We start from the raw sequence: 14,607 nt of genomic DNA on the forward strand, positions 1-14,607 counted from the left end.
TTACCTCCACGACTGATAAGCATGTCCCACTGAAGAAACTTAGGGTAAAAAAACCTTACTATTCCTTAGTTCTGCTCAGATTTGAAAAGCCACTTCCTACAAAAGAATCAAGCATGGGCCTTGGTGAGGAAAATTGATGAAACAGCTAATTGCCTGCTTTTTAGGCAACTGAGAAATAAATTAATAAAAAAGGCAAAAATCTAGATATTTTCTTCATGCTATGATGGAGTCTGCCAGTGATGCTTCTATATTCTGGAAAATCATAAACTCACTTAAATGTGAGTTTCTCGACAACACAGCTGGAGCAAATTATATGGGATGGTAGGATCGTCAGGGACTGAATTGAAATTTGTGATGCCTTTAATAAGCACTTTATCTCTGCTGGCTTTCTTTTACAAAGAAAAAACTGCCAATATAATCCTGACCGGTCTATTTCCTCAGCCCCTCGGCCCTGTAAACCGGTATTTCATTTTCAGAAGTTCACAGAAAGTGAGTTCTTATCAGCATTAACTGCAATAGATTCTAAGAAACCAGTAGGCGCTGACAATCTGGATCCATACTTGCTAAAGTGTGCTGCTTTTGTCTTGCCACTCCACAAGGAACATAATGGTAGTGAATTGAATAATTACCGGCCCATCTCTAAGCTTGCCTGTTTGTCAAAAATTCTAGAGTAATTGGTGGATAAGGAACTACAATAATGTCTAACGAATAACAATACTTTTTCCAACATTCAATCTGGTTTTAGACTTGAACACAGTACAACTATGGGCACAGTATGTGTTGTAAATACAATTTTGCTAGTGCCTTAGACAATAGCAAGTGCTGTACTGCCATGTTTGTCTAAAGCTTCTGACACTGTGGACCATGCGATACTTTTGAGTAAACTGTCGTCAATAGGACTAGGACCAGATGCCTGATGATGGTTTCATAATTATCTTAAGGAAAGAAGTCAGGCTGTTAGAGTGATTAGATCAAATTCATCTACACGCTGAAGACACAGTCATGTACTCTATTGCGTCAACAGCTTACCAAGCATTATTGCAGCTGGTGACAGATTTTAAGATACTACAAGGGTCTTTCTTACAACTGGTCTTTAATGCAAAGAAAACACTTTTTCATAGGTACATAGATTTTTAATAGGTACAAAAAGCGGTCTGAAAATACACATTCATGTGTTTAGATGGCTCTCGTGTTAATCAAATCTCTGCATATAAATACTTAGGGATATCAAGCTAGGCTTCCTCTATAGAAACAGAACATGTTTGTCCTCCACAAATAGAAAACAAATTGTGCAAATTACTTTTGTCGGTTATAGAATATGGAGATATGGTCTACATGCATGCTAAGGCATCCACAGTGGGTTACAATTGAGGCCCTTTCAATCTCCACAATATTGGGTATGACTGCCTTTTCCTGTAATACTCCTTGCTTATGGAATAGCCTACAGACCAAACGTAACTCGGGACTCTTGTCCCCCTTGCCCATTGTAAACATTTACTGGAATTTTGTTTCTGTCTTGTTTGTAACTGCGTTGGTTAATGCAAGTTCTTGCACTATCAGGGAAATAAGGTCTGTGTAATGCAACAATCTGCTGCAGTCTTTGTAACTGCTTCGGATAATACACGTTCTTGTGCTGCTGCCATAATTAAGACATTGATGCAAGGAATTATCTCACAAAAGGACTGACATGTTTATCCAAGCACTGGAGTGAAAGGATTGAGGGTGGTGCAGTAAACAGTTTTGGGAACTGGAATTCAGCAAGGATGAATATAAAATGCATGTATAAACAAGATAATGACTATGACATGGCATAAATGTCCCCCTGGAGACATCCGGGTAAGACACTGATACAGAGGTGATCTCACAAGGGACTGACACTGCATGAAAAGGCCTGTTTGTGAGTGTGTCAATACAAGTACAAATCTTTGTAGTAATGACAAGTAAAAGGCCAGCACAGAGAAGTCACAATATAAAAATATTTTAACCTGTCATAAGAAGTCAACTCTTGACATTTCTGGAAAATCCTTGATCTTTGCACATGCAAATTAGCTCTTAACACTTGTCTTTTGGCTCATTCTAATTTCAACAGTTACACTCAGCAGGCAGCCTAAAGTTAAAACGCAGTATAATTAAAGTGTTGTACTTTTGGACACAGTAATAAAGAAATAGTTCAGTGAGTGAAAATTGACCCAGTTATTTTCAAATGTGGTATACTTCTATATAATTTAAATACAATAATTGTGTCAATTTTAACACACCGAAATAGATTTAGTACATTACGTAGTGTCCTCATGTGAGTTTCCCCATCACTAAATTTCAACAAAATAAAAAAAAATGTACAGTGATTTTGTAGGCTAATTTCTGAGTCCTTTTCAAAGAGGAAAGTTTAAAAAGGGATTATAGGGTTAGAAAGTACCATGCAATACAATATATATCACGATACACCTGTTACGATTCAATACATCATGATTTATCACGATATCACAACTGAATCATGACACTTATTGAAGTGCTAAAGAAAACCTCAAATAACATTAGACTATATACTTTAAAAGAGAATCTTTAGCTAATCCCCATTAGCAACCCCTAATAAAGAAAAAAACACTCAATCTGAAATGACATCTCAAATGACACTCAATCTTTGAACATCTAAATGTAACACCTTAGACCCCAACAGAATTCTAGAATGCTGCTGTTGATTTCTGAAAATTCTCAAAATAAATCATATTTTCTCACACATTTCAAACAAACAGACATAGCACAAAAACCAAATTACAATTACAGGTTAACTTTGTTTTAACAAGCATGTACTCTTCTTTAATTTTACAACAAATTAATATAACTTTTGTTTGCATAACATAAGTTTGCATAAAAAGATATATTGCTACGAAATTGAGCCAGCAGTCCTATTAGGTCTGTACAGCTAATATGATCATAATAAAGTAGGCACAAGGCAAATCTCAAGACACACAAATTTTTATACATGATAAGGGGAATTGTGAAGCATACATCTTTTGGCAGATGCAGGACATCATCGTGATCAAGTGACAACGTCGTCAGCGAAGCACAACATTACTGCTTCTTGGCTAACTAGTGAAAGTAAGAGCTTTTTGCAGCACAACCAAAACATTTGCGGCAGACAACTTTATTTTAGTCTGACAGACGAAACAAACCGGACAATTAGTTGTCTAGTTAGCAATGGGATTTTCCATATTTTAATGAAATCGTAAGAAACGTGAGAAAACGACCAAATAGTCAGCCGGCTACACAGCTTCTACAAGACCGAGCAAGCAACCTTTAGAGCTCCACAGCTGATGTGCTTGTTTATCAAGTTATCACGACATGGTTGCTGTTGTCATCTCAAAGATATTGTATGGACTACACAAAACGTATTTCTTACTCACCTCGACATCATTATCACTTTCAAGGACGTTTCTAACCTCGTATCACCAAACAACACAGAAACAATGTCTTCTAACGTAAGAAGTCGTGGCCGGTTTGGTGCGAGAATTTTGAGTAAGGAAATAAATAAAACAAAAAGTCAAATGACAGCATAACCTTTTCTGGTTTCTTATTAATGACGAAATCCATGGGAATACAGTAACAGGAATTTATCAGGTAGATTTTGTGAGATATACAGAACTATTATTGTTAAAGAAACACACCCGTTCCTCAACCGCTACAGTAATTTAAAAGACGGTTGTGACAGCATAATAAATAAATAAAAATGGATTCTGGAGATCTATACAATATTGTGAAAAAAATAATGTTATATTTAAATTGTTGTATTGGCACATCACTAGTTAACACAAAATATTTTTTTTGTTTTTGGAAAACCGTCAGTTTGAATAGGGTGATTATTTGACTGTTGTTCCCATTTAAGAATAGGTTGATTGATTAGGCCATTAAATAAAGAATTGTAATAACAACCTTTAACTAAATAAATGCCTTTTGGGTAAAAGCCAGCAGTGGGAGGCTTGAGAGTTATGAAGCCTATATGTGTATATGACTCACTATACATGCATATAGTCAGTCTGTCATATACACTCACCTAAATGATTATTTGGAACACCATACTAATACTGTGTTTGACCCCCTTTCGCCTTCAGAACTGCCTTAATTCTACGTGGCATTGATTCAACAAGGTGCTGAAAGCATTCTTTAGAAATGTTGGCCCATATTGATATGATAGCATCTTACAGTTGATGGAGATTTGTGGGATGCACATCCAGGGCACGAAGCTCCCGTTCCACCACATCCCAAAGATGCTCCATTGGGTTGAGATCTGGTGACTGTGGGGGCCATTTCAGTACAGTGAACTCATAGTCATGTTCAAGAAACCAATTTGAAATGATTCGAGCTTTGTGACATGGTGCATTATCCTGCTGGAAGTAGCCATCAGAGGATGGGTACATGGTGGTCATAAAGGGATGGATATGGTCAGAAACAATGCTCAGGGTAGGCCGTGGCATTTAAAAGATGCCCAATTGGCACTAAGGGGCCTAAAAAGTGCCAAGAAAACATCCCCCACACCATTACACCACCAGCAGCAGCCTTCACAGTTGTAACAAGGCATGATGGATCCATGTTCTCATTCTGTTTACGCCAAATTCTGACTCTACCATCTGAATGTCTCAACAGAAATCGAGACTCATCAGACCAGGCAACATTCTTCCAGTCTTCAACTGTCCAATTTTGGTGAGCTTGTGCAAATTGTAGCCTCTTTTTCCTATTTGTAGTGGAGATGAGTGGTACCCGGTGGGGTCTTCTGCTGTTGTAGCTCATCCGCGTCAAGGTTGTGCGTGTTGTGGCTTCACAAATGCTTTGCTGCATACCTCGGTTGTAACAAGTGGTTATTTCAGTCAAAGTTGCTCTTCTATCAGCTTGAATCAGTCGGCCCATTCTCCTCTGACCTCTAGCATCAACAAAGCATTTTCGCCCACAGGACTGCCGCATACTGGATGTTTTTCCCTTTTCGCACCATTCTTTGTAAACCCTAGAAATGGTTGTGCGTGAAAATCCCAGTAACTGAGCAGATTGTGAAATACTCAGACTGGCCCGCCTGGCACCAACAACCATGCCACGCTCAAAATTGCTTAAATCACCTTTCTTTCCCATTCTGACATTCAGTTTGGAGTTCAGGAGATTGTCTTGACCAGGACCACACCCCTAAATGCATTGAATCAACTGCCATGTGTTTGGTTGATTAGACAATTGCATTAATGAGAAATTTAACAGGTGTTCCTAATAATCCTTTAGGTGAGTGTATATCCCCTCATTAAATGATGATCCAATATCAGATCAAAATTTAATTCAACTTTTATTTAAAATGAATGGTAAACAGTCACATTTTAGTAAACCAATCAGGCTATAACAATGACAAGGAAGGATAAATAAAATTACAAAGCAGGGATTGATTAAAGGCCTTAATAAAGGCTGGTTGAGTATTCAGATTCACAAGATGTTTGATGTTGTATTGCAAAGTTCAAGAAACAATGTCAGCTGAACAATGGCAAGGTCAAGCAACAGACATTGGGGACAATAAAGCAACTGTCCACTGACCGAGATGACCGTCAACTCATTCGAATGTCACTCAACAACCATTGGATGACATCAAGTGACCTACAAAAAGCATGTCAAACAGCAGCTAGGGTGAAGTGCACAGCGAGGACGGTTCGAAACAGGGCTGATGATCTGGGGATGCTTCAGCAAGGCTAGAATTTGGCAGATTTGTCTTTGTGAAGGACGCATGAATCAAGCCAAGTACAAGGTTATCCTAGAAGAACACCTGCTTCCTTCTGCTCTGACAATGTTCCCCAACTCTGAGAATTGTTTTTTCCAGCAGGACAATGCTCCATGCCAAACAGCAAGGTCAATCAAGGTGTGGATGGAGGACCACGAGATCAAGACCCTGTCATGGCCAGCCCAATCTCCATACCTGAACCCCATTGAAAACCTCTGGAATTTGATCAAGAGGAAGCCATCAAACAAAGCCAAGCTACTTACATTTTTTGGCCAAGAGTGGCATAAAGTCAGCAATGTGACAGACTGGTGGAGAGCATGACAAGACGCATGAAAGCTGTGATAAAAAAATCAGGGTTATTCCACCAAATATTGATTTCTAAGTATTTTGTTGTTGAAAAATTAATATGAATTAGTTTTGTCTGAAAAATTTTCTGAAAACAATGCATTTTCTTTGGTTATTTTCACCAGTTGTTGTTTTCTACAAATAAATACTCTAAATGACGATATTTCTATTTGGAATTTGGGTATAATGTTGTCAGTAGTTTGAATAAATCAACAACAAAAAAATTTACTCAAACACATACCTATGAATAGTAAAACCAGAGAAACAGATAATTTTGCAGTGGTCACTTAATTTTTTCCAGAGCTGTATATTGTTTACAGCCAACTCACTCAAACATTTCTGATGAACAGGTATGGTAAAAAGAATGGGGAGGGCATATTTACAGAGCTTGACATAAAAGTTTTTGCTCACCAGCCACTGTGGGTACTGGTTTTCCATAGTTACTTGCCACTCAGCATTTTCACTAGCCACAATGTTGTTGTTGGGAATTACATTTCATTTGATTAAAGTTGACTATGATGTGCTACATTTTAGTCTACCTCAGTGTCTCCCAAACTTTTTCAGTTACTGTACACCCAAAATGTTTTTGCACTGCTTTCATGAAGCCCTGAAGTACCCCCTCATGTTAATTTCACTAGTAAGTCTATGGTGTCATGAGTGCTTTCAAGTACCCCCTGTGAAGAGGCCAAGTACCCCCAGGGGTCCTAGTACCCCTGGTTCGGAACCACTGGTCTACCTTGTTCACACTGTCAGTTACTGGCACGCAAGGCAATAGGCCAAACACAAATGTACCAAAATCAAACTGTATGCAGGTAGTGCTTATAGGAGCTGTAGGGTCGTAGCTCGTAGTGTCAATCACATTGCAATTAGTTTATTATTTCAGATATCTTTTCATAAGACTTACATTTCGAACGAAAAAAAGATATATATACACACACACATAGAGGTGGTACCCCAACCCCCTCGCTTCACACTTGAAAAATACAATTATTATACTGTTAAATCTGCCCTGTAGCAATCAAAATATACAAGCAATATATTTATTCTTAACACAGGCCTATTAACATGTCATTTAAAAAGAAATATGAATTCACTCATCAGCTTTATAATTAATCACAGTCAATATTATTGTTGTCTATTTTTGATGCTATGTTCGTGTTATATAGATGTGCATGAAAAACTAAACAGAGCTGTATATATGACAGCCTTAATTTCCCCCCCCCAACCTTGGTCACATGGTCTGTCTCCCTCCCACCACTTCCTTAAGCTGTACTTGGCTCTACTACTGTCATTGATCCAGCATCTTCACGTTCATATATTTGTATTGTTAGTGACATAAATATATTAATTCTGTATTTTTTTACACTGTATATTGCATATATAGTCTAATGTTTTTGATAAACAGTACATACCCTCATCTACCCTCAGTCTTTTCACCTGTCATTTTTGTCTGTCTCGTGATCTCACTTTAAATACATCTGTAATTATGATTACCAGAAGACTAATAGATGTCACCTGAAAGGTACAAAAAATGTATGCAGATTCCATGTAATTTGAGGTTATTATGTTTTGATTAAATATTTTGACATGCTTGGGTGCAAAAGAAAACTAGGACCCACTTGTTTTTCCGACGTTACTCATCTCTGCGACGTTGGGGCATGTGTGGTCCTGCATGCAAAGTTGCCAGATTTAATTGTCAGTAAACAGCCATTCTCCCACAGACTAAAATATACCCACCCAAGCCCATTAAAAATTGTAGAAAACACCCCACCTGGCAACACTGCCAATATGGAAAGAATTGTGTTCCGCTGGTTTTTTATTTATGAGCGCAAAATTATCTTTTACCATACCAACACACAGAGGCGGTGCTAGATTTTGGGAAGGCTGTCGCCTTTGAGTTTTGAATGCTGGAAAAACCCTGTGTATAGACACAGAATCCCACCTGCCAAAGTAACACTAACACTTTGAATAAAAAAAATCCATTCCAGAAATAATACATCCATTTATACAGGTTTTATACATGGCCGATACATTGGTGACAATATACTTGAATTACTGGAAATAATAGAGCTGTACGATAAATCAAAAAGGCTAATGTTTTCAGAGCAGATTTTGAAAAAGCATTCGATAAAGTCTGTTTAGATTTTATATATAAATGTATGACCTATTTCAATTTAAGAAATCTCTTCTACAATGGGTTAAGGTGATGTAGGGACCCCAAATGTAGAATCATACATAATGGTTTTCTTTCAGTTTTAGATTAGGTAGGGGAGTAAAGAAGGGATGCCCTATATCCTCGTATTTATTCACAATGGCCATAGAAATCTTATCCGGCAAAATTAGAACAAATAACAAAATTAAGGATTTGGAAATCCAGAGATTAAATACAAAAGTATCCATGTATGCGGATGATTCAAGTTTTTTAATATCGCCAAATACAGAATCACTATCCTGTCTCATTGAAGATTTATCTGGATTAAAACCCAACTATGAAAAGTGCACCATATTACGCATTGAATCATTACAGGATACTCCTTTTACACTTCCAGATAAACTACCAATCAAATGGATCGTTGGGGAAGTGGATGTCCCTTATATACATATTCCCCAAAATATTGAAAATCGTTTTTATATTAACTTTGACAGGAAAATTACCAAGGTCAATTGAATATTAAACTCTTGGACAGGAATGCATCTAACAATCTATGGCATGGATACTCTAATCAAGGGGAGTCTGTTTTTACGTGCTGTGAAAAAAGAATATTTGATTTTATCTGGAATGGTAAGTCAGATAAAATAAAACGAAAATATTTATATAATGAATATGAAATGGGTGGGGTCAAACTAATAAATATTAGAACTTTGAATCAGTCACTTAAAGCCTCAATTATACCAAAACTATAACTGAATTCAAACTGGTTCTCAAGTAGACTAATGAGACAGGCCCATCCCATGTTTAAAGACGGGCTCTTTGCCATGCTGCAGATTAAAGTGTGCAACTGAAACGTGCTGGTCAAGGCTTTGAATGCATCTGGTTTTCAAGCACTGCTGACCGATGTTCACGTGGCAGCTAAGAACTTTCTGCACAAATTCAAGTCGGAGCTGTACATCAAAAAGAGACAGAGCGAGAATGGGGATGAATACATACACAAATTGAATGAGGAAGATGTATACAACGCAGTACAGTCTTGGTGCAACTATACCAAAGAGACTGTATCAACAGAAATCTGAATGTTTGTATCTCTTCTGAAATTCTTGGACATTCCAAAAACTTGAATAAAATGATGTTAAAAACCTAGGGATTTTGGAAAACACATGTTGACCTAAATTGTGACAAATCAAATCAATAATAAGTATGTACAGTTGTATTGTGCCTAGTGGACCATTCACAAGCTCTACCACATTTTGGAACTTCACAGTCCACACAAAAGTTTGCTCCTGACTTCTGCTTCGGCCTCGTCACGCAGCATTTTAAGAGGACCAGAGTGAACATCAGAGATGAGAAATAAACTATTAATCTTTGTGAATGGAGGTAACTCTTAAAAGGGTGTGAACAATTCTGAATGGGTCTAAACAAAGAAAACCTCTATTGGAAGTGGGGAAAACTGTTCAAAGCCTCATATCTTTTCCATTATTCATCCATTTCCAGTGTTTTGCCATTTTGAAGCGAAGTCTGTAACGTTAAAAATTTTGGATGTTAACCCTTGGTAGCCTATGGGGATTTCGGCCGGATTTCACTACTTGGACATTTTGGGTCCTAGATTCATTTCTGTAACAGATACAACCTATTATGATGTATCCTGGTAATAACAACCCCTCTGGCTACAATGAAAAAACACATAAAAACAGACTTCTGGGTCACTATTTATAAAACTCATCTGTTTGAAAGGCAAAAAAAAAAATTCGGAAAACATTTCTGCCATTCAGCATCAAGATTTTTTTTTGAAAGCATTATGAGATTTTGTGTCAATGGTATTTCCTCATACTTTCATGCCTTTACTATCAAATTACACTGTAATTGGGTTGAAAATAATGAATTAAATAATAGAAGGTAAAAAATATAGGCACCCCCAAAAAATTTGGTTCTTCAACCTAGAAATGAAACACTATAAAATGAAAGATTATAACCCTATCTCACTTTTTCTATGGTGTAATGACACAAAACGCCCAGCAGATGGCCAGCACTAGATCGCTAGTTACGTTTGGACTTATATATTTTATAAACTCAGAAAAATTACCAACTTATTTATTTTTATATCATATTTATAATACAAACGATGTATTATGGTTCAAAACATCATATATAGTGATGTACACCGTTGTAATCTTTATTCTAGTCTACACATTAGCCTTTCTAAGATGCATGGTCAATGTCGTTGCCTGGTGAAAAGTTCTCATAGCAACCCAAACTATACAACTATACAACCCATATTATACACAGACAACCCCAATTATACACGGAACGCTTCACGAAAGTGGCTACAAATAATATACCATTGGAATCGGACGATTATGGCAAATCTATTTTTCTAAATATTTATGCAAATGAGCACTGTCCGCGGTTCCGCGGATGTCGACTTAGAAGCGTAGGGCTTGTGTCACATATTCTAAAGACAATTGCATCTTTAGAGTAAGTATATTTTCTTCATGTGTATGGCTACACATACACATTACCAGACTTACCAATCTCCTTTCCCAGTCCAGAGTAGCGCAGTGACCCAGCTGATGACACCACTGCACAGCTCTTGTAGGGTCCAAGGTCAGAGATCATGGGTTGTGGGGGCAGCTGGGATGCCCAGGGCAGAGAGTGGAATGGTTTCAGGTTAGGGGTAAGGGTTGCAACCTCTACCTTTTCCTTCAGCTGGCACAGCAGGTCTGGACCGCTCACCTTAGGACGTGTAGCCACACCCCCAGGACCAGACAACTCCACACCATACTTATTCATCGCCTAGAAGAAAGGGAGGGGAAGAGAAGGACATGGGTAAAGGAAGGCAGATGATGGTCAGGAGCCAGGAGGAAGAGACAATATTTATATAAATAAAGACAAAGTGACAAAGGGAAAATGGCAGAGACAATGCAGAAGAAAAGGTAGTTGGAAAGACGAAGTAAAAAAGATAGAAAACCCTGGACTATGACTATAAAACCCTTAACTATGAGGTTAAAATGGGAAGTAAATCCTTCATTCATCTGTTGCTGTAAGTCTCTGATTCTCCCGATATTCTTAACCTCTCCTCACCTGATAGTTCTGCACCACCTTTCTCAGCCTCTTCCCCAGCATGTTACTGGACATCTCGTCGTCCCAGACATTTCCAAGTGCACCTTGAGGGCCAAAAAACTCAGCGTCCCCAACCGCTCCACTTAGCTCCCCCTGACGACGGCCCCCAAACAGGGTTTCAATGGCCCGCCTGAAGGGGCGTGGCAGGAGCCAAGAGAAGAATCCCGATGCCTCCCTGTCTCTCTTGGGGTGTTTCAGGTGGGTCTCCTTACCAGTCCCTTCCTTTGTGTGGTTTGGAGAGGAGAGAACCGGGATTGGATGGTGCGGGTTGCCGGGAAGGACACCAGGCAGCTTTTGGGGGTCGAGGTACATGGGTTTGGCCCCACCTCGCAGCACCTGGGCAAGAATACAATGGCATGGAATAAGAATATGCAGTCTAAAATGTAATTATTTGTGAGAATTCATGAGCCAATGGGTATCCGCCAATTCAAAAGCAATGGACTAAATAGGTCATATGCAATTTCAGACAGAGTGGATGTTCTGAGCTCCTTAAAAAAACAAATAGACAGACCTTGATAACAGAGTGCGCCCGGGGCTGGGCACGGGTTCTTGCCCGCACTCCAAAGATGGCATCGGTGACAGGCACGCTGTTCTCAGCACAAAGGGCGTAGAGCATTGCCATGGAGATGCAGAAGAGACCCATGCACAATGCCCCTCGACGGGCCCGGCGACGTAGACGCCACATCAGGCTGACACGGTCTATTGCTGCCCCGGGATACTAAAGAGGATGTTGAGTGGAGATAGAGGGGGGATGAGGAAGTAGAGGGGACGATGGATGTGGGAGAGAAGGTTGAGGAAATTCAGTTTAGAGAAGAAACATTGAGTCGAGCAACGAGGTGGGATAGCAAGGAATTGAGGGGTTTGAGAAAGAACATTAAAATGGTTGTGTGACATTGCACACGGCATATATACAGTAAGATTTAAGAAATATAAAAAGCCAAAATACAGCAAAAACATACATAACAATGTAAACTAGCAGAACTTTTAAAAATGTAGAATGGGGAATATGAACAATATGGTTAGAAGTATTGAATATTATAAATATAACTGTAATATGCCTATGAATGGTACATTAAAATATTAGAATGTACATTGAATGTACATAGAAAGAAATGTGATCAACATGATTTGATGATGTCCTACATCAGTGTTGCTGGTTAAAAAGCCTTATGGCCTGAGGAAAAAATGTCTGGTAGGGAGATGGCAGTCCATGACACGCTCTGCGGACTTTCCCACCCTCTGGAGGGCATTGCGATCAGCAGTGGAGGAGCTGCCGTACCAGGCAGTAATGCAGCCTGAGGGAATGCTCTCAATGTTGCACCTGTAGAAGTTGGTAAGAGTTTTTGCAGACATGCCAAATTTTTTGATTCTCCTCAGGAAGTATAGCCACATTTGGTCAGTTTTGACTGCCGAGTCTGCTTGCCTGGACCAGATGAGGTCATCTTTGATGAACACACAAGAAGTCGGAGACTATCTCCACTGTGTGCGCATATGTATGGGGGCATGACCCCCCCCACTCTGACGTTTCCTAAAGACCACAATCATCTCTTACGCGTGAACATGGAGTACAGGAGAGGACTGAGTATGCAGCCCTGGGGTACTCCAGTGTTCAGGGTTGGCGCAGACGAGGTGAGATTGCGTTTGTGACTTGCTTAAAATAGACCAGCAAACCTTGAAGAGGGTGCAATGACATCAGAACTGTAGCTATATGCTTCTGATATTACTGCATCCCCAACAGGTTAAGGATCGGATGACATCACTGCACATTAACAAAATCAATAGGCTACTGATCGTTTCCTGGGGCTGTGCTAATAGTCCGTTACTATTGAAGTAATTGTTTGAGAAGGATAAGTTCATGTTCGGTCCTTTACTAAGACTTGAGAAATTGACTGTTGCAAGGTAGAGGTAAGTTCAAAGTGAGATGAAGTAGCAGTATTAGGCACACTAATCAAAATGAGTGGGCCAGGGATCAGGTTTGAGACTGTTTTGTCTGGCTAGATATAAACAAAGGAACAAATGCGGTTTGTCTGATTATTTTCCTTATTTAAACCCAGATGAAGTAAAGCACACACTGCCAAAGATAATAGGTCTTTGCATTCTATCATGAAACACAATGTCATATTGGAAAAACTGCGTTGTTTGTACACGCTTTAAATTAATGTGACTTCCTGTTTACAGAAACTGATGGTCTTTTGTTTTCTAAACATAACAAGCATAGACTTCAACACTCCCTCCTATCAAACATTTAAAGAAAAACATTACATGTTTGATAAAACATTAAAAGTACAATTAAATTCCTAATGAAAAGAAAAGGCCCATTCATTTATGTTATGACTAAGATAACAACAAAAAGCAGTATCTGACCAATGAGGTAAACAAGATACTTGACACACCACACTCCGACACATAACTCAATGTATGACCTCCCCCACCTCAGATTATAAGGGTTGAGAAACATATTGACATCAACAGGCCACAATCAGTGTTAACGGTATTCACCAGAAAAAAAACGTATGATCCATGCGGCAATATACAAAAGACTTGTGCATATCCTGTTGTACCTGTGAAAGATACCTTTAAAATAGGGAAGGATTCACTATCCAAACATACCATGATAGCCGTCATATTTTTTATTAAGCATCATCACAAAATACGTCGAAGTCCAATATTGGGATTGTCATCGTACGGAGTTTCCCACCAGACTTGCGAAAAACAAACCTTCATACATATGAAATCACCATATCAGTTAATTTAGGAAAATCTTGGATTATAAGGAATGAAGTTAGTTTCCAGGGCGATTGTATTAGCATATAAACAGCACAGAAATGTAGCCTTCTTACAGGCCTATGGCCAAACTACTTCATGGTAAACAAAACATTCCTTGATTAACCTCCTACATTTTTGGGAATTCATTTTCATTCCAAATAGTGGCACTTAGCCAAACCCTAAATCACAACTTTTATGCATATTATTATTGTTCTATCATCAACAATGGTTGATGACGTTAGGTCTCTACCCTCACTACAGTTGGTTTCAAAATCATACATTTCAACATTAAAGCAATTGAGAGGATAATATGTTTATCTATCACTTAACATTTGATTATCCCAAAACTGAATATGCTTGTGTTGGTCAAATTACCAGATGAGACCAGTCTGAACACTCAAATTTAACCCTTAGTAAAAGTCTACTCTTATTTAATTGGAAAGGTTGGTAGAGGCCATCCCAGTGGGTCTGCCCCCAT

General features: G+C 38.7%; 1 protein-coding gene across 8 annotated transcripts in view; it reads right to left on the reverse strand.

Annotated features, from left to right (window-relative positions):
- st6gal1 (ST6 beta-galactosamide alpha-2,6-sialyltranferase 1) overlaps window positions 1–14,607 on the reverse strand; it is a 177,040-nt gene that overhangs the window by 113,779 nt on the left and 48,654 nt on the right. For 7 of the 8 annotated variants that reach the window (XM_029120794.2, XM_029120795.2, XM_029120798.2 and 4 more), the window contains 3 exons: window positions 11,875–12,081; window positions 11,325–11,699; window positions 10,772–11,036 (listed from right to left, as the gene is read on the reverse strand). In XM_029120794.2, coding sequence (XP_028976627.2) covers window positions 10,772–11,036; window positions 11,325–11,699; window positions 11,875–12,081 — 847 coding nt within the window. The remainder of the gene's footprint in view (window positions 1–10,771; window positions 11,037–11,324; window positions 11,700–11,874; window positions 12,082–14,607) is intronic. The other variant, XM_029120796.2, reaches the window with a different exon arrangement.

Source organism: Esox lucius, chromosome 7 (genome assembly GCF_011004845.1).
Source record: "Esox lucius isolate fEsoLuc1 chromosome 7, fEsoLuc1.pri, whole genome shotgun sequence".
NCBI classification, from domain to species: Eukaryota; Metazoa; Chordata; class Actinopteri; order Esociformes; family Esocidae; genus Esox; species Esox lucius.